Below are 27,779 nucleotides of genomic sequence, written 5' to 3' on the forward strand. Positions count from 1 at the left end.
ACTCTGATAGTCCTGCTTTTTCTGAGACATCACCGCCGATCGTTTTGCTCCAATATCCTGCAGCATGTTGGCAGCATCCTCACACATACAGGAAGACAGACCTGTCTCACTCTCTCTCCCTCTCTCTCTGTCTGTTTGTTACTCTCTCTCTCACTCGCTCACTTTTTGTTCCAGCTGCTGTACAAATCCTGGCTTTCCTTTGCAGACTTATTCCCCTGCTCTGCTCTACTCTACATCTCTGCGCCTGGAGACACATGCAAACTTTAAGTGTCATCACACAGCAACACACACACACACACCTCTCCTGGAGTTCCTGCTGAACCAGAGGAGGAGGAAAGAGGCTGGAAGAAATTGGCCTAAAGTCCTGCAGCCGCCTTCGAACTGCTGGTAATGTAGCGCAAATGTCTGTCTGTCCTCAGCTCCTCCCCTCTCTAAGTCTCTGCCTGTCTGTCTGTCCGTCTGTTGTACTTGGGTTTGTAAACAGTTGTTTTATTGCTGGAGAACACTTGGAGATTTGTAACGTGATAAATTAACTCTTTTCAGGTTGAGCATAAACACTGGTTACAATAATAACTCACTAATTATCAAAGTAATGCAAGAAATTCTCTGTAAATAAATTACAATCATTTAATTACTGAGCAAAACAGCTTCCACGACATGGGTTTGATATCCATGTGGATCACAGAGGAAAACCTGGTTTACGCCTGTGTCTCTTGGTAACACAGGAAGCAATGAACGACTCCCGTGTTATGCTGGTTGGAATAAACAGATCATGCTGCTCATCGTCTGAAGTTGTGGGCGTGAAGCAAGTCTTTGCTAGTCAGTTTTCTCCTTGTTGTTTGAGGTTAGTTTGGTCTGTCAAGGCCCCGTTTGCTTGCTCCCACTGTGCTGCTACAGATATGCATTTCTCTCTGGTTTAATGTGTTTCCATTGGGTGATGCCAACTTTGCAGAAGATTTCCTGGAACAAAATTTGTCACACTAAATACAACACTTAGAGGCTGGTGATTGTGATTAGTCAAAATGATGTGAGATTACATCGCAACAAACACAGCCATTACTGCTGCGTCCACTCGAAGGAAATGAACTGGACAAACCAACATGTGCAGGCACTGTCAGAGCTGCAGACGATAGTTTGTACTACTGTGTAAAAGATGACATCAAAGTTTAAAATGCTTTAAACCTGCATTATTTCTTATGTCCACCAGGGGGTGACTCCTCTGGTTGCAAAAGACTGCAAGAGCTCAGTAAATAAATACTTCGCTTCATTCTTGTCGGTGCATTTAAATGTCAGAAGCTTGGTGAGCATCTGCTGCTTTTGTGTCAGATATTTATGATATATACATATTTTATAGAGACTCAATATTTCCAGGAGGCAATGGGAGACATGAGAAACTAAAATAAGGATTTTTCAAGCTTTGCTGACATTTTATATTAAATATGAGGCTTATAATTGGCTTTTGGTTGGCTGACTAAGCATGAGAGTAAGCTATTTATGACCATTTCATAAACAAATGTCTCTAATGTTTGAGTCAACGAAACCCCAAACAATTAAATTGGTTTGAAAAAAAACAAAACAAAAAAAAAACAAAACGGGAAGGATGACGGGAGATTTTCCTTTGGATCTTTGGAAGTCATAAAAATTAGTCTCTGCAGGAAAAAAAAACCCTGTAACTGGTCAACATAAAAACACAAATATGTTTGTTTTCAATGAGCTATAAGTGGTGGCAAGTCAGGTTTTGGATGTCAAACAAGCATTGGTTATTTCAGACTAATAATCTTAGTTTGAATAAACATACATTTGTTGGCTATAAGTGGAGTTTTGCAGATTATGTTACTGAGATGTGACACCAATGTTTAGAGCTGTCTTAAGGAAGTTGCCGGTACAATAAGCAGAAAGTAGTTTGCATAAAATATTTGTAATAAAAAGTCAATACAATTCAACTTCAGTTAGTTTGGGTGATTTCTCCAAATCCAGTGGAATGTTTTCAGAAAGCAAAGAGCAGTGGACCAAAGCTCGAGCTTTAAACACCGCCTGGCTTCCATTAATCCATAAACACACAGACTCCTGGTTATTTTTATCCTCTGCTGCTCATATTGGAAGTCTCTCCATCTGAGCCTGCTCATCCAGAAACTGAACTGCTGAATATTTTCCATCTCTTTCCCCTCCCTCCTGTTTTCTTTCTCCTGTCTCAGCTCACATTGGTCTCGCTCTCTCTCTTTGTTTCCCATTGAATCCTCGTTTCCTATTGGTGAGGGCTGATGTGAGGTGGGAGGGTCTCGGAGCTGAATGTGATCAGACCTCCAGTCTGTGGAGCTGCAGACTAAAGTTTTACTCCATCCTAAAGGAAATGTGAATGATTAAAAGAGGGAGGGCGTATGTAGGGGATCAGAAGAAGCTTTAACTGTGACACGTGTGATTTTCAGTGAAACTTCATTGGAGATGTAGTTTTTAACAGTGGTTAAAATTCATTATCTAATATCGCAAAAATAATAAATTAACTAAGATTTAAAGGCATGTTTTGAAGCTTTAACTTTCCCACCAATTATGTTCCATCATAAGACATAACACATACTCTCACTGTCATGTTCACGAAACCTGTTGGAGATTATTTGAGCTTTGTGACATGGTGTATTATCCTGCTGGAGCAGCCATCAGAACATGGGTTGTCTGTGGTCAACATGTCCATCCCTTAACATCACATGTAAGCTGTTTATCCCCCACACCCTTACAGCACCTCCACCAGCCTGAACCGTTGATATGAGGCAAGATGGATCCATGCTTTCAGGCTGTTAACGCCAAATTTTAACCTCCACCTGAATGTTGTAGCAGAAATCGTAACTCAGATTTCTGCTACAAATTTTCTTTTTTGTCCTATCTTTGCAAGCCCGTGTGAATTTCACCCTTGGTTTTCTGCTCTTAGAGATGATTATGCAGGAAAATTTAATTAGATCAGCATTTTTGGAGATAATGTGATCATCCTATCTGACACCAGCAATTATGCCACATTCAAAGTCACTTAAATCACCTTTTCCCCCATTCTGATCCTCAGTTTGAACGTCAGCAGGCCTAAATGACTGACTTTCTGCCTTGTGACTGACAGTTATTTGTGCAAACAAGCACTTGAATATGAGTACTTAATAAAGTAGCCATGAGTGCAATAATAACCTTCATGATTCCTTTTAATTAAAATGTCCAAATTGTACATATGTTTGCAAAACGTGGAATAGATGCAACACCACACCTCACCATAAATGACAAATATCTGAAACTCCACTTTCCTTCTAAAGTATAAACTATTGGGTGTCTCTCATAACTGTTAAAGAAATACATAATGTCTCTCATATGCAGATAAATCTGACAAATATCACCACAGCCAATCAGCTTTAACATTACTCCAGCCCAGAGGGTGGCAGTAATGCACACTGACCCTTCTGGTAACTGGTAATTGGAAATAAAACTGCTCACCAAAGTTCAGACGGGTAACTATAACTTGTCATCTTAAACAAAAACATTAATAAGTCAACTGGGAACACAAAGGTCTGCGTGTATGGACCGGTTTCACTTGTACCACAGTTTGCTCCATACAGATTTGTAGTGTTTATGTAGCTTTTTTTTAAAAGTGCATTTTATTTGTCCTTAAAATACAAACAGAGGAAACCGTTTCCAGCTGATTTTAACAGTACTTTGAATGTGAGCCACATATGGTAAATGTTTTGGTCAGTGTTATTAGTCCTTAAACTGGAGCTGGATTGCAGCAAACTTTTTTTCTTTTTCTTTTTTAATTAAATCTAATATCAGCCATGTGGACTGGTCTAAAAACTGTAATAATCAGGCTCAGAAGTGATCTGAGCCCAGAGCTTTATTACAGTTTTTGTGGATAATTTCTGTTTTCTTTTGAATTAAAGGTTTAAGGACATTACGAGGACCTGACACATGATTCAGGCTTTTGGTTGAATATATGAAAAGTTCACCTGGTGTTTATTTTGACCAAAATGGAGGCGCCACATGTGGAAACCTTTCTGCTGAAAACATGTAAAATTAATACACTGAAACAAAACAGACACAGAAATGTACCAAAAACAGATGATGCATACAAGTCTGATTGTAACTACACCAGATGAGGAATTTTCTGGTTTCTCATAACTGAAACGTGCCGAGATCTAAAATGAAAAAGCTCAGAGCAATGACAAATCAGTTCTAAATAAAATAATTCCCTGGCATTTATTGACTGAGTACAGAAAACAAGTTGTCTATCTGGACAGCAATCAGAGGCTCATATGATACAGAGAATTGCTTAAATCTGCTCCATTCAGAGGGGGAATCAGACAGAAAAACAAACTATCAGGTGTGCGAAGGTGTGTTTTAGCCTCAGATCTCTATGCTTTAATAATGACAGGACTGCTGTTTATAGACTAGTCATTACACACATACAGGGAACCAGCCATTAGGACCCCAGCCGAGAGCTATATGAGGGACAGAAGCAGTGCTGACAGCTCTTTACTGAGAACTGCTGCAGGTAAAATCCTCTCTCTTTTTGTGTTGTCTATTTTTCTGAAGTTAGAGGTAAACATGAATCTGTCTGCTTGATTTCAGTTACTTTACCAGCTGTAGGAAGTAAGGATTTAAATGATCAAGCATTAAAAAGATGATTTAAAATAGGAAAAATACTAAAACCAAAAAGAAATCTTAAAAAAAGGGAGGGGGGCTTTTTTTTTAGACCTTTTATAATTTTTCTAATTCATATGTAGCTGAAAAGTGGAAAGATAAAAGAAAATGGGTGTAGAGGGAGATGCAGAAGAATATGAAACAAAGGTCTCATGTTGCTCTCAAAACGTGGACATCTTAAACCCTGAAGAATTTACAGTTTTATATTATTTATTTGTCTTCAGTGTATTCCTTTAACTAGGTGGACTGAGTATTAAATCCATTCTTTTTGGGATTAAACTAAGTTTATAACAACATGTATGCAAAACTTTGCAGCTGTTTGTATTTGTGATGTTTTTTTTTAGTAAAAAAACCCAACAACAACAACCTTTCTTTGTGTGGAAAAATGTCCTTTTATTTGCTTATTTAACACTGTTTATTTTCACGCTGTCATGATAAAAAGCATGTTTATTGATAGTTAGATCTTATTAAAAGGGGAAAAGTACTGTGCAGTAACCTCCTCCTGAACCTAGTCTGTGCTGCTCTATAGGGATGAGGTGGTGGCTGGTGATGGCCAGTCTGTGGCTGCTGGTGGCCTTGACCATCCCTGATGCTGAGGCCAGAAACCGACCACGAAACCAGAATGGTGAGATTCTTAGAGTGAGGAGGAGGAGGAAGGATGGACAAGGTGAGACTTTTTTTCATTCAGGGTAATTTTTTTTTCAGTTTAATGCTTGTGTGACCAATACAGAGATTTTTTTTACCGTAGCAAAAAGATTTGAGGGAGGTAGAGAAAGCCTAGTTTCATTAAAAGCGAAAAGGCACCGAGAATAGATAAGGTGGTTTTAGCAACAGTTACAATTAGAGCTGTTATGCTGAAAATGTAATGGGGGATCTCAAAGGTTCTGAAGTGATAGTAGAGTTGACAGGAGTGGAGTTTGGTGTTCATGCTCTGAATCATGTACTTGAGCCCTGGATCTTTCTAGAAATTTCTTGGCAGGGGTGCTGGTGAGAAAGATAAAATGTCACATGTAGTGTGTTTGGGCATTAAACTATCTTTAACACGTCAGTGCCGGACTCATGGTGCATCCACTTCTAGGAAATGGACATCATGTGTCTTGTCTCCACTAATCAGGCACACAGAGCATTTCATGTAGTGATAACGTTTCTGAAGTGGGCTGTTTCCTGCTATGTGCTACAGTCATATTATCCCAAAAACCAGTGAAGGGCAACGTCTAAGGTTCTTGTGTGAAAACTACTGTTTGCTGATGCAAAAACCTATTTATAAAAAAACCCCCTCACAAACACAGAAGGGAACATTTAGCTTTCAGTCAGTCTCAAGTAATAAACTCACTGGGAAACAAGTTTAGCTTAAATGACAGTGTCAAAACAACCAAAAACATCCCCATGTTCCTAGAAAGATGCACTTTAATATGACCAGTGGTTGCAGGTTTTGGCCGGGCTAGAGCGGGGCGAACTAGACCTCTGAAGAGCAGACTGGTTCCTGGTCCCAGCATCCCAGTGGTGCCTGTAGAAGGAAATGCTCTTCTCCTACAACCCTATAAGAACATCCAAGAACAGCACGCCACCTACAACGTCATCCCAGGTCAGTGAGACAACTCTGCTACCGGTAATCCATGTTTATGTGACCAATAATGTAACAGTAACGCAGGGTTACTGTTACATAGATTAGTCGATTCACACATAGGGTGTGGATGGACTAATCAACTTTACTAACAAATATCACAACACAGTGTACAGTGATAAAAAAACCTTTAAAATTATTCACATTTCCAGTAGGAGATAGATTAGATGCAGCAATTAGAACCAAAGTGGACTTATTAACACAGCAGAAGGAAGGTTTTTTTTAACATATCCAAAAAAATCCACAAAAAAATAATAGGTAACTAGAAAAATTTGCATTTCCTGCGAAAATGCAGTGTGGATGCTTTAAAGCTGAAGCTGTATGCAAAAACTAGCTGAAAAAGCTGAAAAGTTGCAGAAATTGTAAAAACTTTGCAGAAGCAAAGGAACTTTGCTAAAATGTAATAACTTAGCAGAACTGCAATATCTTAGAGGAAACATAATACTTGGCAGAAATACAATAGCACAGCAGAACTTAGCAGAAATATTGTAACTTACCAGAAACATGATAACTTCTCAAAAATACAAGAATTTAGGAGAAATAGTATAAGATAACAGAAAGAATATATTTAGCCAAAAATACTTAAACATTACGGAAACACTATGATTTAGAAAAATAGTACAACATAGCAGAAATACTGTGATTTACCAGAGACACTGTGATGAACTATGAATATTGTAATTTTAAATTAAGACTATGTTTTAGCACAAATACTATAATTTAGCAGAAATACTATGTTTCAGCACAAATACTCTGGTTTAGCACAAATATTATAACATAGCAGAAATACAATTATACAGCAGAAGTGCTATATTTAGAGAGAAAAATATAATATAGTAGAAATACTATGATTTAGCAGAAATACTGTAATCAGGACATATACTGTAACATGACAGAAATTCCTCCACTTAGTAGTAATACTATAACATAAGACAAATGTTATGATTTGGCACAAAAACAAAGATTTGGCAAAATACTATGATTGAGCAGAAGTACTAAGATTTAGTAAAAGTACTTTGATTTAACAGAAATACAATTATGGAGGAGTAATACTTTAAAATGGGAGAAATATTGATACACACACACACATACACAGAGCCTAAAGGGAACAGTATTTGTGCCATGGAGTGTTAACAAGAATCTGAGGTCCATATTAGAAAAGCTGGTAAAATCATAAAAGTTTGCAGAATACTGTAAAAGGCTTTCTCTCTCTCTCTGTGGTTGTCTCGCACACACACACACACACACACACACACACACACACACACACACACACACACACACACACACACACACACACACACACACACACACACAAGATCCAATTCAGTCAACCAGTCTAAATATATTGAATTTGAATCTTACAATGAGACCATCCCATAAAAAGGCTTCCTCTCTCTCTCTCTCTCTCTCTCTCTCCCTCTCTCTCTCTGTCACACACACACACACACACACACACACACACACAAGATCCAATTCAGTCAACCAGTCTAAATATATTGAATTTGAATCTTACAATGAGATCATCCCATAAAAAGGCTTCCTCTCTCTCTCTCTCTCTCTCTCTCTCCCTCTCTCTCTCTGTCACACACACACACACACACACACACACACACACACACACACACACACACACACACACACACACACACACACAAGATCCAATTCAGTCAACCAGTCTAAATATATTGAATTTAAATCTTACAATGAGACCATCCCATAAAAAGGCTTTCTCTCTCTCTCGCTCGTTCTCTGTCACACACACACACACACACACACACACACACACACACACACAGGGAGAGAGAAGTAAGTTTCTAGGTCAAAGCCTGGGAGCTGCTGAATTTGAATCCACCAATCAGAGAGCCTGTGCACCGCCAAAACAGGTGCACGCAGCACAGAGAGACAGGATTTTTGCAGTCTATTTCTCATAGTGACGACTCCCCTCAAACAAATGACCATAATTTCCTAACCGTAGGGGCTAGAACGGTCATTCTTACACCGTTTTGTTCAGAAGAGATGGGGGAATCTTCCAGTGTTGACAATTTATCATTAAAATATGAATTATTAAAGATATTTGACTTCTAATGCACCATAACTGAGTAGAGCAAAGCAAAAACTGCCTTGACTTGCCCTCAAACAACGCTTTCTAACTCTAAATCTATTTGGAGTATCAATATCATTCTTTCACCGTAAGAGACAGCAGGCTTTGGTGAACAGTCATGGAAATTTTCAGGTCTCTGTGGAAATCCATTAAAAAGATATGACGAGAGAAAAAAGTGGTTCATTTCCAGAGTTTGAAATCTGAAGAAATCTGAGCGAAGGACGAATTTCCTACCCTCAAACAAGTCTAACTCATTTCAGAACGGTAATAGGTGAGAAAATAATTCTTGAATTGTGAGCGTCAGGAGTGTCTGAAGATATACTGGGACAAGCCTTGTGTCTTAACTTTGCTTCGTTAAGGAGATATGACGATTCGAATATGCCTCTCATTACAGAAATCAAGCGGTGATTTTGAACAAGCTCTCCATTGACTTTCTATGGAGAGTTTTGCGACTTTGTGTTGGTCTGAGGAGATTTGCCAAAATTCTATAAATCCCACAACAATGATAGTGACATTTTCGGAAAGCCAGCAAAAATACCTACGTTTTGATGTATAATTTGTGGAAGTTGAGTGAAAATTGAGCAAGTAGCAAGAAGTTGTTCGGACATGAAGAGAAGACTGCAAAACCTTCAGTGGCACACTGGAAGCCAAGTGCATAGCAACCATAACAACGCATGTATTTTGTGAAAAATCACAATTTTGCAACTGAAAACTTTAAGAGGCATAAAAGTAAAACGGTAAAAGATTTGAAAAAGCTGATTTATACCTGAATAGCCCAATAATTTGAGAACATTTTAAAGTTTGAATGGTTGTTCTACGTGAAAATATGAGGAAGTAGTTAAGTTTCAAAAACAAGCAAATTTTAGCAGAATTGCAGAAGTTTCCCATTCATTTCAATGGGACAAATTAAGCTTAATATTTTAAAAAGTATAATAGTGAAAAATACCAAAAGTCATAGTACACATTAGCAGAAATAGCAGAATAGTTTAAAATTTGAACGGTGAAAATCGGCTGAAAATTGTGGAAGTAGTTAAGTGCCAAAAAGTGTACGGAAGTCCCAAGAGGAACTCAATAGTGTGGATGCTTAAAGCATCCACACAATAAAATCTTAAGTGATACAGTAAAAAACATCCAGATTTAGAGAAGCTGCATGTATGAGTCCAGTCAAACAACAGCTCAGCTCAGAAGCTCCATCCTGTTCTCATAACGAAGCTGCCGGCTTTTACAGCACCGCAATTTAATGACAAATCATCACATTCCAAAATGAACAGAAGGGAAAAACATCTGTGGGAAAAGAGCTCGTCAGAGAAGTAGCCCTGAAACATCGCACACAGAGATGGGGACAAAGGCTCCAAAGAATAACCTCAAAGCCATGGAAAACCTTCAGTTTAACACATTAAAGTCAGCATTATGTAATTAGAAGGGAAGGTAGCAGCAGCAAGCTTTTGTTGGAAGCTACAAGGATTTTTTCAATTCTTTTTTTGCTGTTGTTTTGGGTGTAAGAACAAGTCTCTGTTTAAGTGACTGTAATGTAACAGCAACAATCAGACTGCAGTTTACAGTAGCAAGAAGCTGCTCATCAAACCAGTGGACTTTCCACTGAAGACTGGGAAAATGAAAGACCTCTGACCAGAAGTCACAGCATTTTAGTGTAAGTGTTAATTTTGGATGTATTTATATTTTCAAGGTCCCCTTACTTTGCTTCCTTACCTTGCTTTTTCAACAGATTTACTCAGATTGAGGTCCCATTTATAATTCACAAGTGTTCAAAGTATAATTCTAAGTCATGTGACTGTATTACGTGGTCAAGGGCAGAAAAACTGGAAAGAAGGACTTTGAGTTATGCATTTTTTATATTTTAAACAGGGAGCATTTACTTTATCTTAATCTATTTACATTCACCAGGTCGCTGGCGACCTTTTCAAAATTAGGCTAAGGTTAACAGTAATCTGAGAAGACATCGGCTGGTCTGACCATTTATCGTCTGGGTGTAGCAGCAAACATTTTGAAGTTTGCAGTGTACCTCAGTTCCACCAAAGCATACTTATACATGACTGGTCAACAGAACACTGACTAAAAACAGAGTATAACTAACTGTTTACAGAGTTTAGGCTGAATCTCTGTAAATTGCAGCAGTCGTTATGGGATTTTTGTCTATCTGGCCCAGCAAATTATAAGGGCTATAGCTAAGGAAATCCAACCATCATGAGGGCTTAGGGTGCACCAGACTTATCGCAGCATTCTTCTGAACAGTAGGACTCTCATAAAACTCAGATAAAACTTCAGCACCAGTGTCCGCATAACAATCGAAGTTGTAGAAGCAAGAAGCAAAGTGATCATGGAGTTTTTCAAAGCTTTCTCAAGAAACTCATCTTTTCAAACTGCTGCACCATCTCCCTCAGTATAATGTGGAAATCTCTGAGCTTCTGCACTGATATACCAAGTAAAAGTAAAAATAACACCATCATACACTCGTGCCTTCAAACTGGCCAAGCTGAAACAACACTAAAGCATGGCTCATGTCAGTGGATGTAACATCACTTTTGGATTGCACCGCCTTTTGCAAGGATGACAGCAGCGGGTGTAATGGGGCCTTATGCCGAAATGCAGCAAGCTCCCTCTTCCCAGTCACCTTCTCCAGCTCTTCTTAGGGGATACCTAGCTGTCGTAAGCCCAACTGAGAAACAATCTTCCCAGCATGTCCTGGACTGCCCTGCGGCCTCTTCCCAGTTGGACATGCCGAAAACACCTCACTGAGGAGGTGAGGAGGTGTGCAGGAAAACGCTTAGTCAGATATTACAACCAGGTGACTCCAAGACCAAAGAAGTGTTTCTGTTATATTTTTGTCATATATTATAATATTATAAAAACTTGTATTGTTTTTAACTGTTGTCCACTAATTGTGCTACTGGTCATAAAAACAACAAATAATATGCTCTGAATGGTATAGGATAGTGCCATATCACAGCGCTTACCAAGCTAACCATGCTATTTAATCAAAAACCTGCAATTTACTGAGCAATGTAGAGAACAGTGACACAGAGACAAAGTTTTAAAGAGAAAAGCTCTAAAGTATGTGTGCTCGAACTGAGATGACAGGGTGACAGTCTCACTGATCACTGTTAAAAGGACAAAGATATTAGGGAGACCGTATTTAAGAGAAATAACCTGAGCCTCTTAACTACCTGTGTTCCTATAGACGTAACAAAGAGCATACCATTAGAAAGGATAGATGACAGACAGAGCTAACAGACAAAAAAAAAGAGGCTCTTCCTGCTGTATCATAGTGGTTTACAGTCTTTTATACTGACTCACTGCCAGGCATAGCCTTGTCTTCTCCTCGGTCTCATGTTGAAAGGTGAAGTTAATTCAAAGGGAGGAGTAGAAATGCTTTGTCTGTTTTTTATGGTAAAGTACAGGTTTTAGATTCGACTAGACACACACAGCAATTATTGCAGCAGACCTGCTGCTGCTGAGGAGCATGAAAAGGCTCCAGGATAAAGTTGTGTCTGGCTCTAAATCCTAAATCACTGCTCAGCTTTGTTCAGTGACTCAATTTGTTGTGGTTCTGTGTTCAGTGAAAATAAGTTCCTTTGTTTGAAAACTAAATTGGTCAATCAGAGGTTTGTTAATGAGATTAGGAATGGGGATGTCAGCTTCTAGCACCAGAGCCAGAAAACAGTCACAACATGAAGTGCTGATTAGATTTTTGCACCTCTACAGGTTACTGCAAGTCAGACAGATGCCCCATTCACTCCCCAAACAATATGGGGCCACCATCCTGTAAAACTAATGCAGTCAAAAAGTTCCTTGAATCAACCCACAAAAAATGGCTGATGTTTGCTTTAAAGTCAACTTCTTGTGCAGCAGTGCTCCTGGAAGTCTTGTTTTGCACTTTTAAGTCTCTAAATCTCAATGTCAAATTTGCAGAAAACATACACTTCTCTTCCAAACTGACTTAATTTTCACATAAAGGCTCCCCCCCACTGCTGATGACACCTGGATTTACAGCTGTGATCCAGTAGTTTCTCCACAGGTAACAAGTTTTCCTGTAATGTCCCGAGGCATCTAAAGAAGAACATACAGTGGAAACGCCCTGAATTGTGCTACAGTGTGCCAGCAAACATTATAAAGGCCACTGTTTGGCCTCACCACCTGTCCCACTTGGCTAATGTGAAAGATCAAGCAGGGGTTTAGACAAACACAGGAATATAATCTTGAAGGGCAAGTCATCCAACTTTAAATCAGCAACATTTTAGATTTTCATGAGTAACTTCCTTGAATTTTCTGGTGGCACTTTTTACTAGAACTGTTCTCTTATTTAGGAAACAAAAGTACAACAGGGCAAAGGCTGGGAAACTCTTTCAATATGAAGTAAAATAGTGTAATCTCTAAGCAGCACTCCATGATCCAAAGTGTTTCTGTTATTAAGACACGATTCACAGTGAAAATGTTTGGTATCTGAATGAAAAGAAACCACATTTGGTGCTTCTTCTCATTCACCACTATGTAACAAAGTGTCACCCACTGGTTGTTTGATTGTGTTGAGTGACTGCTTGCAGGCTTTGTAATTATGTCCAGTTGTTTCAATGCTAATTATACTTTCAGCATCTGCACAGTTGTTGTGCAGAAAACCAGAAATTTTACCATGTACCCACGATGGTGAGGCTGCAGATGTTTCATAGAGTGTTTTATGACTGTGTGTGCTCACTGCAGATGTCAAACGCCAATATACTACAGTAGCAGTCATGTTCTTGCCCATAGTGTGTCCTTATGGGTACACTGCCAGGTCTTAATGTGTCTCAGACATTATTTGCTAATGTTAAATGTACTAATGCGTCTAGATAATATAAACATTTCATAGTTTGATTTCAATTAATTCCTCTTGACATTACTGTCTCTGTGTTGTTTCAGGTAAGCAGGGCCAGTGTGTGTACCAGGGTCTGACCATGTTTGACCAGGCCGTCTGGTCCCCAAAGCCCTGTGTGACTTGTCTGTGTACCGGAGGGCGGGTGGTTTGTGATGAGAGCACCTGTCCCGAAATACACTGTCATTTCCCCTTCACCCCTGCGGGCGAGTGCTGCCCTGTCTGCATGGAGCCAGGTAGAAACACAACATGTGACACAGCCATGGTACAACATTCAGAGGCAACAGATATTAACACCAAGGTCCCCTCAAAACCTAAAGGGGACCTACTAGAGTAACTCAATCAATCAATAATCCACATTTCAAGATGTTCTATCAAGTTCTATCTGCTACTATCTTATGAGTCAGTAGACGTCTCCTTTCTTAAAATGAAACTGGTGTAAATTGTTCATTACATCAGTTCTGAACGGAATCGAAACATTTCCTTGATGCTGAATAATTTCCATCTCTGAGGCCTCAGCATGTTGCTTCCTGTTTCATCATGGCTTTAAAAATGTGGTATGCACATTTTGGATGCGTGAACACTCATGTTGTGAGAGTTTTAGCATGTCTGTATGTTGGGACATAACACCTGTTGTTCAACATATCTGGGATTAATTTTGCTTTACTGTCAATTCAGATCATCAGAACAAAGACGAATGAATGTGGGACTAATATGAGGTGTAAAGATGAGATGCTGAGTCATATTACTGGGAGATCTGTGGAGATGGTGGAGGCAGAAAACAAATTGTAAAAAAATATTTGTGGGAAAGACTCAGCCAGCAGGCCTGTAGTAAAAACTTTTGGCAATGAGAACACTGCAATTTTTTGAGTTGCTAATGTTGGGGCAAATAATTTTCTACCTCTGCATGCATGTGCATCCTTTGTTGTAAATAGGAAACTTGTCTTTAAAACCTTCTAAGAATTATGGGGAAAAATAGCTGAACTTACACTATTTTTTCGTTGCTCATATTTTTGCATGCCACATTGAGTGCATATGTACAGAAATACAGCAGAAGAAAACCTCTTTTCTATGACTTGAAGGTCATAGAAAAGGTGTGTTTCTCTACCTGTACACGTGCACCTTCTGTTGTATGTATAAAGTTTACTGGGAAGGAAGCTGTTTTATAGCCAGAACAAAAGTCCAATTATAGTTATTCCCAAACTCACTGAAAAACCTCAGATGTAAGTTTGTCTCTTTGATTTTATATTTACTAAATGATCTTGTTAACACAAACTTTTTGACTATAAAACAGCACAAGTGTTGGACAAGTGAGCTAAAGTTGGTCTAAATCAGGAACAGTATTTTGCTGCATGATGTTTTTTGATTCTTATAAGATGACAAACTGTATGTTTTATAAAATGTATCCATTGCTTCTGCTTCTACAAGACATTTTATAGATTTGAACAGAAAATTTACAGAAACCAACTAAGCACAACTATGAACTTAGGAGATGCCTAATCAGAAGTATTTAGGCTGTCTGAGCTAATTTGATTCCCCACAAAAATGTTTGAAATTGAATACAAAATTGGACTCAAAAGATAAATAACAGCCACAAACACTGTCAACAAGGCCAACATCAGGTGGTACGGATATTTTGATGAGGAACTGATCCATTGTTAAATATAACCAACCAATTCTTAGGCCAAAGTTGATTAGCCTTTTACAAAATGAAACCGTCTTGTAACTTCTCTCATTTTCATGGCTTAACAAAAACATGAGACACACAAACATTCTCATATGGATTTATGTTTATGAAAACAAGTCTATAATTCATATTCAGATTTAGGACCAGAATGCACCAGTAGCAGCAAACACCACAACGACTGACTTTATCTGACTGTGATCATATGTCTTAGTGGGATTTGGTCCAGACTGGTCTACAGCAGCAGTCTGCTCTGTAGCTTTAACAAGCTGGTCTGAAAGAATGTAGATGGCTGTTTGTTCACAGCACTAACACACAGCCGTCTGTTTGTCCATCTGCTGTCTGTCTGTCCACCTATCACCATGCCTGTCTGTCCCCACCAACCTCAATCTCCATCCTGTTTCCTCTCTTTTATTGCAGTTTCTTTATTTTTCCACTCTACTTCTTCATCTTTCTCTCTGTCTGTATCTCCAACTTTTTTTTCTTCACTCCTCTTTTCCTTCCTGTCCCCTTTCCTCCTACCCCTTGATGGGGTGTCCCTCACCACCATAAACCCCCCCAGAACCTGACCTCAGCCTTGACATTTCTGGTGACTCCCCAGTTCCCAATGACCCCAGTGATGTCGTGACTCCACTGACCCAAGAGGAGATCCAGAAAATCCTCTGGAGGGAGGCAGAGCAGCATCGTGAGGAGGAAGAACGCGTGAAGAAGAAGGAGGAAGCAAGAAGAAAGAGAAGGAAGCAAAGGAAAGAGCAGGAGGAGAAACAGAGAAAGATAGCTGAGGAGATGCGAAAGCAGGAGGAGGAGGCACTGAGGCAGCAGGAAGAAAAGGAACTGGAGGAGTGGAGCAGGCAGGTAGATGAGGAGCAAAAGAGGAGGCAGGAGGAAGAGGAAGATAGGAGACAGAAGGAGGAAGCAGAGAGAGAAGCAAGAGAGAGGGAAAGGAAGCTAGAGGAGGAAAGGAAAAAGCAGGAGGAGATGCTGAGGGAAGAACTTTTGGATTTAGTTGAAAAGGAGAAAGAGCGGCACGAGGAAGAGAACGAGAGGCGCGAGAAAGAGAACGAGAGGTACGAGGAAGAGATCGAGAGGTACGAGGAAGAGATCGAGAGGCACGAGGAAGAGAACGAGAGGCGCAAGGAAGAGAACGAGAGGCGCGAGGAAGAGATCGAGAGGCGCGAGGAAGAGATCGAGAGGCGCGAGGAAGAGATCGAGAGGTACGAGGAAGAGAACGAGAGGTACGAGGAAGAGAAAGAGAGGCGCGAGGAAGAGAACGAGAGGTACGAGGAAGAGAAAGAGAGGCGCGAGGAAGAGAACGAGAGGTACGAGGAAGAGAAAGAGAGGCGCGAGGAAGAGAACGAGAGGTACGAGGAAGAGAACGAGAGGCGCGAGGAAGAAAAGGAGGAGCAGGAGGAGGAGGTGTGGCTGAGAGGAGATGTGTTTCAAATGCTTCCAAAAGAGCCTGAAGAACCTGAGGAACCAGACCTCCTTCCTGCTCCGATTCCAAGACCTCCAGTTGCTACAGAGGAGGAACAGGTAGAAACCAAAGAGACGGAAGAAGGGGAGGATAGGGAGATCATAGTTGTAAACAGAGGAGGCCTTCCTCCAGGCTGTGACATCTCTGACGTTACTGCCACATGTGAGGATTCCAAACTCACACACTTCCCTCCTCTGGCCATTCCTGAGCTGAAATCTCTCAGTCTGGAGGGTAAGTCAACACCGGAGACACAGAGTCATTAAAGAAAACAAACCCTCAAAACAATCTGAGGATTTCAGAAGGATGTATATTATCAGTAGAGTTATACAAATACAAGTGAAACACTTAAAAAGGAAGCTTCAATATTATGTCAACCCACAACTCAAATGAAGCTTCTTAGCCTTTTTTTTTTTTTTTTTTTAACAGTAAGAGAAATATAAAACTGATAATACTCGCATTAGGCTAATGATTGCAGAGGATTTGTACTGTTGCAGTTGAATGCAGTGTTCAATCAGTGACCTTGCATATTGGACAACGAGCAACCTGTAGGCTAATTTAAATATTCATGAACTTTTTTAAGGTGAACTTTTTTGAATGTTCATAATATTTTCATTGTAACGTGTTACTGTATTTCGATTCAGTTACCCAGTGTGCTTCCCTTTGCTTACTTTATCATAGTCAGTGTTGGCCCAACCCAGACTTAAAGCATAAAGTTGTCATTGTGTATATGTTGTCTTAGCCTTGTGACATGAACACTGCTGGACAACAATCGCGTATAATCTTTTTACAGTCAAAACAGCAGCATCTTTTACCAAACAAACAACTAATGCGCTGCAAGGTTTGGAAAAAGCAGACTTGCATTATTAACATCGATCATCTAAAGCTGCTAAAAATCTGAAGTTTAACAAGAGAAAGGCATGACAACTGCCACCTACAAGTGAGAAGCTGGAAAAAACTTTGTTTGCCAAATTAGTATCACTTACCAACCTGGGGAAGGGATTTAGAAACTGACTCCAATTAAGAAAGCACACAGAAACAAACTACAATTGGAGAAATCCTGTTGTCAATATTAACTGAACTTGCTCTGACCTGCAGGCAACAGCATCAGCAGCATCCCAGCAGATGCCTTTAATGGAATTCCTAACCTGGAGTGGATTAACCTGAAGAAAAACAAACTTACTTCTGCTGGCATTGACGCTAAAGCCTTCAAAGTAAGTCATAATAAAACTGAAAATGACTGAAGCCCAAGCTTTTTTTTAAAAAAAAAAATCATCTGCCAGAAATATAACAATGGTTCAAGTAATAAAGTTTAAAGATGCGTGTGCAAAGACATATGGCCATCTACAGTGTAATATAATCAACTCCACTGAGAAAGAAAGGTGTAACATAATAACAAAATCTGTAAGACTTGGTAAGATTTTTAGCAATTTTTTTTTATGAGAAGGAAAGTGAATGTCCTACTAAACCTAAAAACATCTGTAAAATATGTAAATACCAAAGAGGAGGTGGAAAGGGAGAAGGAGGTCTGCGTATCTGCTTAGACTACTGCGCCTGAAATTTAGACGAAGAGAAGCAGCAGGAAAAAAAACAAACAGACCAATGGAAAATATCCAAATGTGAAAAAAGTAATCATCTAAACATGTTGCATTTTATTAATAAATGTGACAAACGTGGAAACAACATTAAATGAAAAAAAAAATTAACTACAAATTCAGAGAAGGAAAACAAACATGTATTTCTATAATAATAATAATAATAATAATAATAATAACAACAAGGATAATAACTTGGTGGCAGCCTATTTTTACTTTGCAGTCCTTACACCTGCGTGTGTGTGTGTGTGTGTTTCAGGGTCTGAAGAAGCTAACACGTCTGTATTTGGATGGAAACCTTTTAGACGTTGTGCCATCTGACCTTCCCCCAACCCTGCAGGAGCTGAAGATCAATGAAAACAGACTGAGAGGGATAGATGAAAACAGCTTCCAAGGTACTGCTACTCACATCCTTTAATGCCATTCAGCTGGTGTTTCTTTGTCCAAGAAGTCAAAGTACCACAGACATTGATTTGGCACTATCTAAATAAAACGGAATTGAATTGATATGAAATCTCCTTATAGTTTGACCTCATCAATTACATGGCCTGTAGGACTTCCAGAATCAACAGGCATCCCTGAGCACTTATTTGGGCAGCTATAAATATAAATATGATCTTAATTTACATTAATTTTATTCATCAAATAAGCATAAAGCTGCATGTATGGAATTAGTCAAATCTGATGAAAAACACAAAAGTTTGCCCTAAAATAAAGTTTTATGAGACTTGATTAGAGTTATATTTCTAGCAGAATCTTTGCTGCTGCATGATTCTTCCATAGATTGCCATTCAATATTCCCATGTCTGTCTCGTATATTGTGTCTGGTTACAAACAACCGTTCATTGTTTTAAAATTCAAAATACAAATTGGTTACTTCATGGATTGCACAGCTCACAGACCAAAAGAAAGTTAGATCCTATGTATGGTTATTCACTTCTAAACACACTATTCATCACAAGTTTATCTTTTTTTTTTATCTTTAAGATTTGAGCAGCCTGGTTATTCTGGAGCTGGAAGGAAATCTGCTGAGTGAGGGGAATGTAGATCCTCTGGCCTTCGCTCCCCTAATCCAGCTTTCCTACCTCAGACTGGGGAGAAACCATTTCCGTACTGTACCACAAGGCCTTCCCAAGTCATTGCTGGTATGAAACAATATCTGTTTCCTTGACTCTCTGACTATCTCTCATTCCTCACACTGGGATACATCCTTGGCCACATTTTTGACTTATTTAAAAGACCCCCGGGCCTCATATTTGAGATGAAATAGGCTTACATAACTTCCAAACATTGGGATCTATAAAAACAAACTTGGCAGCCAAATGCTCGCAGCTATATTGAAACTCTAACCTATGTGAATGATATTTGGAGACAGAAGAAAACTGGAAATGCAAACTGCAGAGAGGTGAATTATATGTGATGCCTCTCAACTTATACACAATATTGCCAAAAATATTCAATCACCCATCCAATCTTTAATATATTGATACGTTTGTTCATAGAATTTGTGAGGTGATTGACCTTAATGTTCACATGTAATTCTAAAATCTGTGCACACAGTTAAACTAGAATATGGAAGCTTTAATCAGCTCATAAGCCCTTTTGAACTGCAGCTGGCAAAGAAAATAAATATACACAGCTTTCAATAAACCAACCCATTACATAGTTGATCAATTTTTCTTTCACATTGTCAGAGTAGCTGAATTTCCTTTTTGCTGAAGTAGCAAAATTTTCTTTTTGAGTCTGATGTTTAATTTCTGCTTCTACCTGTGGGAAACCATTCCACCCGAGCAATTTGGCTAACCACAAACAATGCAGAACACCAGCGGCACAATGCTGCTGTAAACCTACCTTAAAACCTACTTCATTTTATGACACTGGAAAGGTTTTACTTTCTCTGTTGTTCATCCAGAACCAGAGTATAGTCTATCATTAACATGTTTCTCTGCTAAATATTCAGGGTTCCAAGTTTTGTGAGAGACTTTGGCTTTTGAATAGTGAAGAGTTAATGATTATAATTAAAGGTTATGCGTGGTGGTCACACTCCTGCCTGCCTTCTCATTTTACTAATTAGGCTGAAAAAACACAAACACAGCTTTGGCATGAATTATGCATTTACAGCCTTAAACAAAGTCAGGAAGAACAACAAACCCATCTGCCAAGATCTCTGAACAAAAACCATCCAGGAAACATATTTAAACTGATTGCATGTGAAATTAGGAACTCACGGCAACATTGGATCCCACTTCCTCATAAATAGTTTCTATTATGACGCTCATGTTGCCAAATATTTTGTTTTATGTTTTTCCATCTTTTAGGAACTCTATTTGGAGAACAACCTGATTGAAGAAATTTCAGAGACCGTTTTCAATCAGACCAGCAATCTGAACATAGTTTCTTTAAGACACAACAAACTGGAGGAAACCAGGATTGCTCCACTGGCCTGGATCAACCACAGGTCTGACAGAAAGAGAGGCTATTACCCCCACAGTAGTGTTACTTTAGCTGTAATTTTCATGGTCTCTTACTGTTAGTAATTGTTTTCATACTGTTACCTTCTCTGCAGAAATTTGGAGTCCATTGACCTTTCATATAATAAGCTTTACATGGTTCCTTCATATCTACCAAGATCTCTAGTTCACTTGGTGCTCTTGGGAAACAATATTGAGAGGATACCTGGTAGGTGTGACTGGTTAAAGGATTATCTGGCTAATAAATGTTACCTTCTTAAAGTTAGCGGACTGACACAAAACCTTCCTATTCAATGTTTTATTTTTTAAACAATAATAACTTTAAATGGATTAGGCTGATGATTGATCTAAGTTTTTTAGAAAATTAACTTCTATAATACATAAGTGGTAAGTGCTAGCTTACTTAGGTCAGTTTCTCCAACACTGAGAAAGCAATGCACAAGCAACATCAGAGGTTTGGGTTTTGTTATGCTCTTTCTGACGTATGGGTACTGGAAGCGGTCAAAATGTATTTATTTTGATCTTTTTATTACCCATCGTTTATTACCCATAAACAAACAAAACAATAAATAAATAAATAAATAAATAACATGATCAAAGTTAACAGGCTACTTTAGAATGACTTAATGATTTGCTGTGTAGTTTAAGGTGAGCTGCAGTTAACACTTATTAAGACTTGTAAAGGTAGAGTTAAATTATTGTACAAGGTAAATTATTTTCTTTAAATACCTCCACAGGTTACGTTTTTGCCCACATGCAACCTGGTTTAGAGTACCTCTACCTCTCCTACAACAAACTGGATGGAGAAGGGACTGAACCCGAGTCGTTCTTTGGGGCCTACCACTCCCTGGTCGAACTGTGTTTGGACCACAACCAGCTGGTTGTTGTGCCATCTGGCATCAACGAAATGACCAACTTACACTTCCTCAGACTCGACAATAACATGATCAGGTAGGAAAGCACTATTCATAAATACACATGCATTAATTTTGAATGTTCTAATATGCAAACTTTTTAAACAGTTACTTCCTTGAAACACATGAGACTGTCTTACTCGTAATTTGTTTATGTTGAGAACATTTTTTGGCACTGGGCGTACTGTTACAGGCAGAATTGTACTGTTATATGTCTGCACTAGCTAATTATAAAATGGGAGCATAAATGAGGCTTATAGAAGACACTAGGGCTGCTCGATTATGGCAAAAATGATAATCACGATTATTTTCACTGAAATTGAGATCTCGATTATTTGACGATATTTATTTAACCCTTTAAGACCTACTATAGAACCAAGTCCGCCAGAGCTTATATTATTTTTTTACATGTTGTAGTGCCATTTGTGGGAACATTTCAAGTTGCTATACATCAATACAACTGTTATAGCCCATATTTTAATAATATGTATGCATTAAGTCCATAGTAACTACATTAATTGCAAAAAAGTGCAATAAACTACAAAAAAATTGAAAATCGTTTTTTTTTTTTTTTTAATATACATTTCTACTTGGAGAAATTTAAGAGGTTTATCCCTCAAAACTTTAAATACAAAAAAGTTGCAAAAAATAGTTTACAACAACAGGAAATTTATTTTGAGTGTCTTCATAGTTTTATTTTGGAGATACAGCAATTTTTATATACTGCAGGAAAAACAAAAAAACAATCCTATGATGCAAATTTGCAAAGAAAACAGCATGTGCATCAAAATAAACTATTTCCAGCAGTGCAATTCGAGTTCTAAGCATCCCAGAAACTATTCAGAAAAGTCAAACATGACTTATAAATAGGGATGGGTACCGGTATCCGGTGCCATGATGGCACCGGTTCTGTCATAAACGGTAGTAACCAGACCGAAAAGCAGCGCACATTTCGGTGCTTTATTTCGGTGCTTTTTTTTTTTTTCCTGAGCTGTGATACACTTTAGATTCTAGCCAATCATTTTACGTTTCCGAGGATAGTAGGCGGGTCCAGGTACGAACCTTCTTTTAGAGCAGAGCTACAGATTAAAAATGCCCAAGGCGAAGCGGTCAAAAGTCTGGCTGTACTTCACAGCAAAATATGCAAACTCAGCAGCCTGCAACAAGTGCTTTAAGCTGATACTGTGATACTGTGCAAAGGAGGTAACACCTCAAATCCGATGAAACACCTGGCGACGCATAGCGTTTTTTTTAAAAGCCGAGAAATGCGCCGTATTTGATAGCTTGCTGCGAGACCTCACACCGTGCACATCTACTGCAGGTGTGGTGCCTGTTATCGGACCGGAGTTAGCAACATCCCCCAAAAACCGGAAGAGTAGAGTCCTGGCCCCTAGCCCTGCCAGTGTAGCAGAAATGATGACGGATGATGATGGCAGCAGCAGCCGTTCTTCCCTGTGTGAGTAGCTTAATGTTGTTCGTGTGTAATTTACGTTGAGTAGGCTAACCACGTTATTACATTAATGCATGTAAGGTGAACTAGCAAACATCATCATAGCTACATGCGGCTGTCTTCTTGTTTGATGGCAGATACTCCCTTCACCCTGGCCAAAAAGGCTAAAATGACCAAAGAAAAAGTGGAAAACAGTTAAACATGAGAGGTTTTTGGAAAAGTTTGTGTTTTTTCCATTGTTTAAGCACTGCTTCCAGCCAAGAGTGATACCATATATGCCCCATAGCTGCAGAAAAGGCTAACATTGTTATCTTTTTACAAAAAAAACAGCTGAACATGAGAGGTTTCTGGACCAATTTTGTGTTCTCCATTCTTTAAGCACCGGTTTGAGCATCGTTTAAGCACCGGCACCGTTTCAAAAGTACCGGTTTGGCACCGGTATCGGATAAAACCTAAACGATACCCATCCCTACTTATAAATGCACCAGTATAGGCTTTTAAGGCCTACAAGTAAAAAACTACATTTTCCGCGAAAATGACATCACTTCCGGTTTCGGCCAGGAAATGGCGGACATGCGATAGTTCGTGCTGTTTCAATGTGCGAAGTGTTACGAACAGCTGATCGGATCGGCAAAGCGTGTTTCTGGAGCTGGAAGGAAATCTGCTGAGTGAGGGGAATATAGATCCTCTGGCCTTCGCTCCCCTAATCCAGCTTTCCTACCTCAGACTGGGGAGAAACCATTTCCGTACTGTACCACAAGGCCTCCCCAAAAATATTATGTTTTTGTTCCTGCAAGCGCTTTTTATGCAATTTTTGCAAAGCTATATGTGGAAGGAAACCGTGACCTAGGACAAGCTGATGGCATAAGATGTAAGTACAACTCCTCTGGTTTCATATGCAAAAAAATTATTGCGCTAGCTTACGTGGTTCAGGTTCTACAGGGATTTAAAAATAGTTACACAAAACGGAGCGTGCTGCTTTGACCGGCTTTAAAGGCTTAACAATAACAATGTATTGAATAATGACTTTAAAAAATAATATAAAATAGTGTGCAAATACTGATAACAGTGCAAATGTTTGCAATATAAGAAATAAATGAAAAATGTAAACATCTATGTTTAGCGAACTTTGCAGTGTTGCTCTGTGGTGCAGCTATGACAATGTAGCAAAGTTTACACACTATGTCTACTTGATCCACGTCTGACTCCGCGAACCCATAATGTTTCCACACCACTGAAGTTTTTTTTTTTTTTACCTCTCTTTTCAACCAACAGCAGTCACTGTCCTCTCCAAATAACTTATGCTTAGCTTTCCGAGCTTCCCTCGGGTCCTCTTAATTGTTGTGACGCATGTTCGAAATGCAGAGAGGTGCGCTCGATTTGCCACACGGAGCAGCGCGAGAGTAAAGCATGAGGGAGGGGCTAATAATCGGCTCAGTCATTTTTAATGATCGTTGAAAGCCCAGATCGTAATCGTGATTAAAATTCGATTAATTGAGCAGCCCTAGAAGACACCTCTTAAAAGCTCTCTATATTTGAAACTCTCCAGTCCATCACGGATCAGTTATAAAATAAGAACAATTTCAAAAATGTAATATCACTTTGCTAATTTTTACATGTTATTTGTTTATGGGTTTTTTCCCCAAATCAAATGCTTTGCACAAACTTCCAAGACAGTACAGAAAAATTATTACTATTGACTTGATTGGTACAATGGCGTAACTAATAATTAAAATTAAGACTGATGGTGTAATAATGATTTGCATGATTTGCTCCGACTTTAATATGATGACCAGAAATGATTACTGATTTATTTAGTTACAGAAAAAAATAAGATAGTGATTGATGATCTCAAAAAACTAATTTAAGTAAGAAAAGGAGTCAGGAAAAAACATAGGTGATTAAACACAGAACCACAAAGTCATTTAAGACCAACAACAAAGCTCCTATGACAGACATGAGTCTGACCAGATGACTGACTCATTCAACACAGACTGCCAAACAATATTATACTGAAAGTTCACTGGATGGAGAGTTGTCTTGACGACAAGAAACAAAACAAGTTGATTCATAGTTCCAACCTAGGAGTCGCACTGAATCACCTCATTATGCACTCACAGGTTTCTTGCGCCGTGCACACAGTCCAGGTCGTGGCAGTGTGTTTTATTTGAAATGACCAATTTAAACACTGTGCTTTGGTCTGTCTTTATTGGCAAGAAGGCTAACACTGCAGGTGGGAAATTATAATCAGACTTGAAGGAAATATTGCTAACCATTCTAACATATGTGGTGCAATAAATACACAAAAAAAACCCTAAAAATGAATAAATATGCACAAAAGTTTAAAACCTTGAAAACGGACTAGAAATGTATGTGTTAAATTTCTTCTTAGAAAATGCTAAGTGAGTATTTTCTTCTTTTGGAACATGTTTAACTACACAAAGAAAACAAAAGACGATCTGCAGTAAATGCAACATGTTTCCCAGAGGGAGCATATATGCAAAAATATACTTGGGCACAGATCAGTACTTTATAGAGCAACTCCATAATCTGCCAGTTAACACATAATGGAAAAAAGATTGTTTCAGCTATAGGGAATAAACATGAATCTATATTCTCATGCTATGTCTTCAAGGAGTATTCCTGATGAAGCCATCTGTGACCCAAACCGCAGCGGGGACTCCACCTTGGTGGCTGTAAGATTGGAAAACAACTACATCGACCCCCAAAAAATCTCACCAATGGCCTTTTCCTGTGTAAGATCTGCATCAAGTGTGGTCTTAAAACCCCAGAAAACCAAGTGAACACACATAAACAAAATAAAAAACTGAGAGACAGTGGACTTTAATCTGCCAAAAGAAGTCAAAATCTCCTTTCATCATTTTTTTCTGTTACTAATATCATACAAATAATATAATACAAATAAACCTAAAAAATTACTAGAAAACGCATTAGTCTGATGTCAAAATCTGACACACATTCAAACATGGGTACTGTCGTATGGTAAGATGCTATTTGAACATTTTCTACAACTTTAGACCAAACACATGGTTTGGTATCTGGTAAGCTGTCCTGCTCTGTCACCTGGCCTTAAACTGGTGTGAAAGTGACAGAACACATCTGTCCACTCTCAGAAAATCTCCTTCTACTTTTGGCTGGTCCCTCTAGAGGGTCGCCGCTGTGGATCACTGTGTAAAAGGGAAGGAATTCACAGTAAAATGAAAACCCTAATAAAGAAATGGAAAGAATTCTATGAAGTGCGACTGCAAGCACAGCGCATTATTTTTAACAACCTCAGCACCTTCATGTTTCATTTCTCAGCAGCAATTCTTCCACTGCCTGTTTTCATAAAAACCCTGACATGGAAAGCTCACACGTGACACATCCCCTAAGATGATTGCGTTAAACCAAGTGCTGCTGGAGCCAATTCCTCAAACAGATCGAGATGAGATGTAATGACATGCCTGTTCCTCAACATTTTATCTTTATCTTGCTTATGTGAATGGACAGGGCAGTGACCTCCTCAATTGTAGTTAAGTCTGATTTATGTTTGATGCCAAAATTAAGTGGGAGTCTTGCTATTGCATGTGTTATGATTTACAATTCAGCATCATCAAGATAAATGCATCATATGTGATATTGAGCTTTTGTTATGGTATATCCTGCACAGCAACTGTTTCACTTCACTTTGTGGTTAAAAGAATTCACAATGAATTCACAATTCATTACAAAGTTATGACTGCATCTGTATCTGGGTTAACTTCTATTTCTTCTTATCCTGCTTTATATAGTATGTGTCTTAACATGGGTTCATTTAATCCCAAGTGGGAGCAGAGTATGCTAAAGAATTTATGGAGATTATGGCCAAAAATTATTTCTGACTTTAATGTTGCTGCATGAAAATATCTTATTTTACTTACTGTAAATTTGTACTTCTGTGTTTTCTTTTAACTGAATCTTCTTCTTTCCCAGACAGAAACACACAAGACTTTTAGATAATTTAAACTCTTTTACTGTGCATCAGCTTTCAAGCTGTGCAAACTGTAATATAATGTATTACCACTGTGTACATGAAAGGCTCGTTCTACCTTAACGTTGCTTTGAAAAGCTCTCACTAGAGGTCCAAAACACTCAACAATTTACTTTAGATTTTTAATTTTTTTTCTCACAAATTTAAGATATATTTGATTATATCCTTTCATTTGCTCTTGGCTGGCCAACATGCTTAAATTATATGAAGTTGGTGAGTCAACTTTATATTTTACAGTTTAGCACAATGTTATGATGCACGGAAAAAATAAACTTTAAGTTACCATTCCTGTCTGAGTGAAGTCTGCCTAAACCTAGTACCCTCACACACCCAAATAAGTTAGATTATATTGCACTGGATCCCCTGATCATTTACACAGCCTGCCTGTCCAGGACATTTAGGAGTATATTCATGTTATCAAATTAACAGCTTGGGCTTCAGGGAAAAAGTGGAGCCATGATGAATTTTACAGAATAAGAAAAAAAAATGTGGTTAACCTTCCATTACATGTCTTTTAGCTATATGTAATACATATTTACTGAAAGCTGCAATTAACAGAGCTGGAAAAGCCAACCAATTCATAATATTTTCCTCTACAAGCCTGAGGTTTAGGATCATTTACTTCAGTCACAGACATCGAAAGGATGATTGAAACAGAAAAAAAACTAAACTGTGAGGATCATAAAACCTCAGCTTCTTTAATGGTAAAAAACCTGAAAATATTAGATAATTATATGGGGACTAAAATACATTTGAATGAATAAAAGCAATAAAACAAAGAATCACAAATGTGTGGTCAGTTTCTAGATGCCGGCAGTTGTCATCTGACTGAACCTGGAGCTGAAAACTTTCCTCCCTTGAACTAAAGCTGAGATGAAAGTTTTTCCTGAGGGAGTTCTCC

General features: G+C 38.6%; 2 protein-coding genes across 5 annotated transcripts in view; one reads left to right on the forward strand and one right to left on the reverse strand.

Annotated features, from left to right (window-relative positions):
• The window catches only part of cenpp (centromere protein P), a 117,246-nt gene that overhangs the window by 9,639 nt on the left and 79,828 nt on the right, over window positions 1-27,779 (reverse strand). The window lies entirely within an intron of this gene.
• ecm2 (extracellular matrix protein 2, female organ and adipocyte specific) lies at window positions 187-27,163 on the forward strand. Of its 3 annotated transcripts, XM_084929107.1 has the most exons (12): window positions 193-387; window positions 5,198-5,335; window positions 6,098-6,253; window positions 13,311-13,499; window positions 15,510-16,652; window positions 17,517-17,632; window positions 18,273-18,408; window positions 19,001-19,158; window positions 20,332-20,471; window positions 20,580-20,692; window positions 21,222-21,435; window positions 25,484-27,163. In XM_084929107.1, exons 2-12 carry the CDS (start codon window positions 5,200-5,202, stop codon window positions 25,650-25,652), a joined length of 2,670 nt encoding a protein of 889 aa, XP_084785233.1. In that variant the 5' UTR covers window positions 193-387; window positions 5,198-5,199; the 3' UTR covers window positions 25,653-27,163. The 3 variants fall into 3 exon arrangements, with proteins under 3 accessions (XP_084785235.1, XP_084785233.1, XP_084785234.1); XM_084929108.1 differs by lacking the exon at window positions 193-387 and having other exon boundaries at window positions 4,586-5,335; XM_084929109.1 differs by lacking the exons at window positions 21,222-21,435; window positions 25,484-27,163 and having other exon boundaries at window positions 187-387; window positions 20,332-20,679.

The sequence above is a fragment of the Perissodus microlepis genome, chromosome 5 (assembly GCF_051167445.1).
Source record: "Perissodus microlepis isolate ML-2025 ecotype Zambia chromosome 5, ASM5116744v1, whole genome shotgun sequence".
Taxonomy (NCBI): domain Eukaryota; kingdom Metazoa; phylum Chordata; class Actinopteri; order Cichliformes; family Cichlidae; genus Perissodus; species Perissodus microlepis.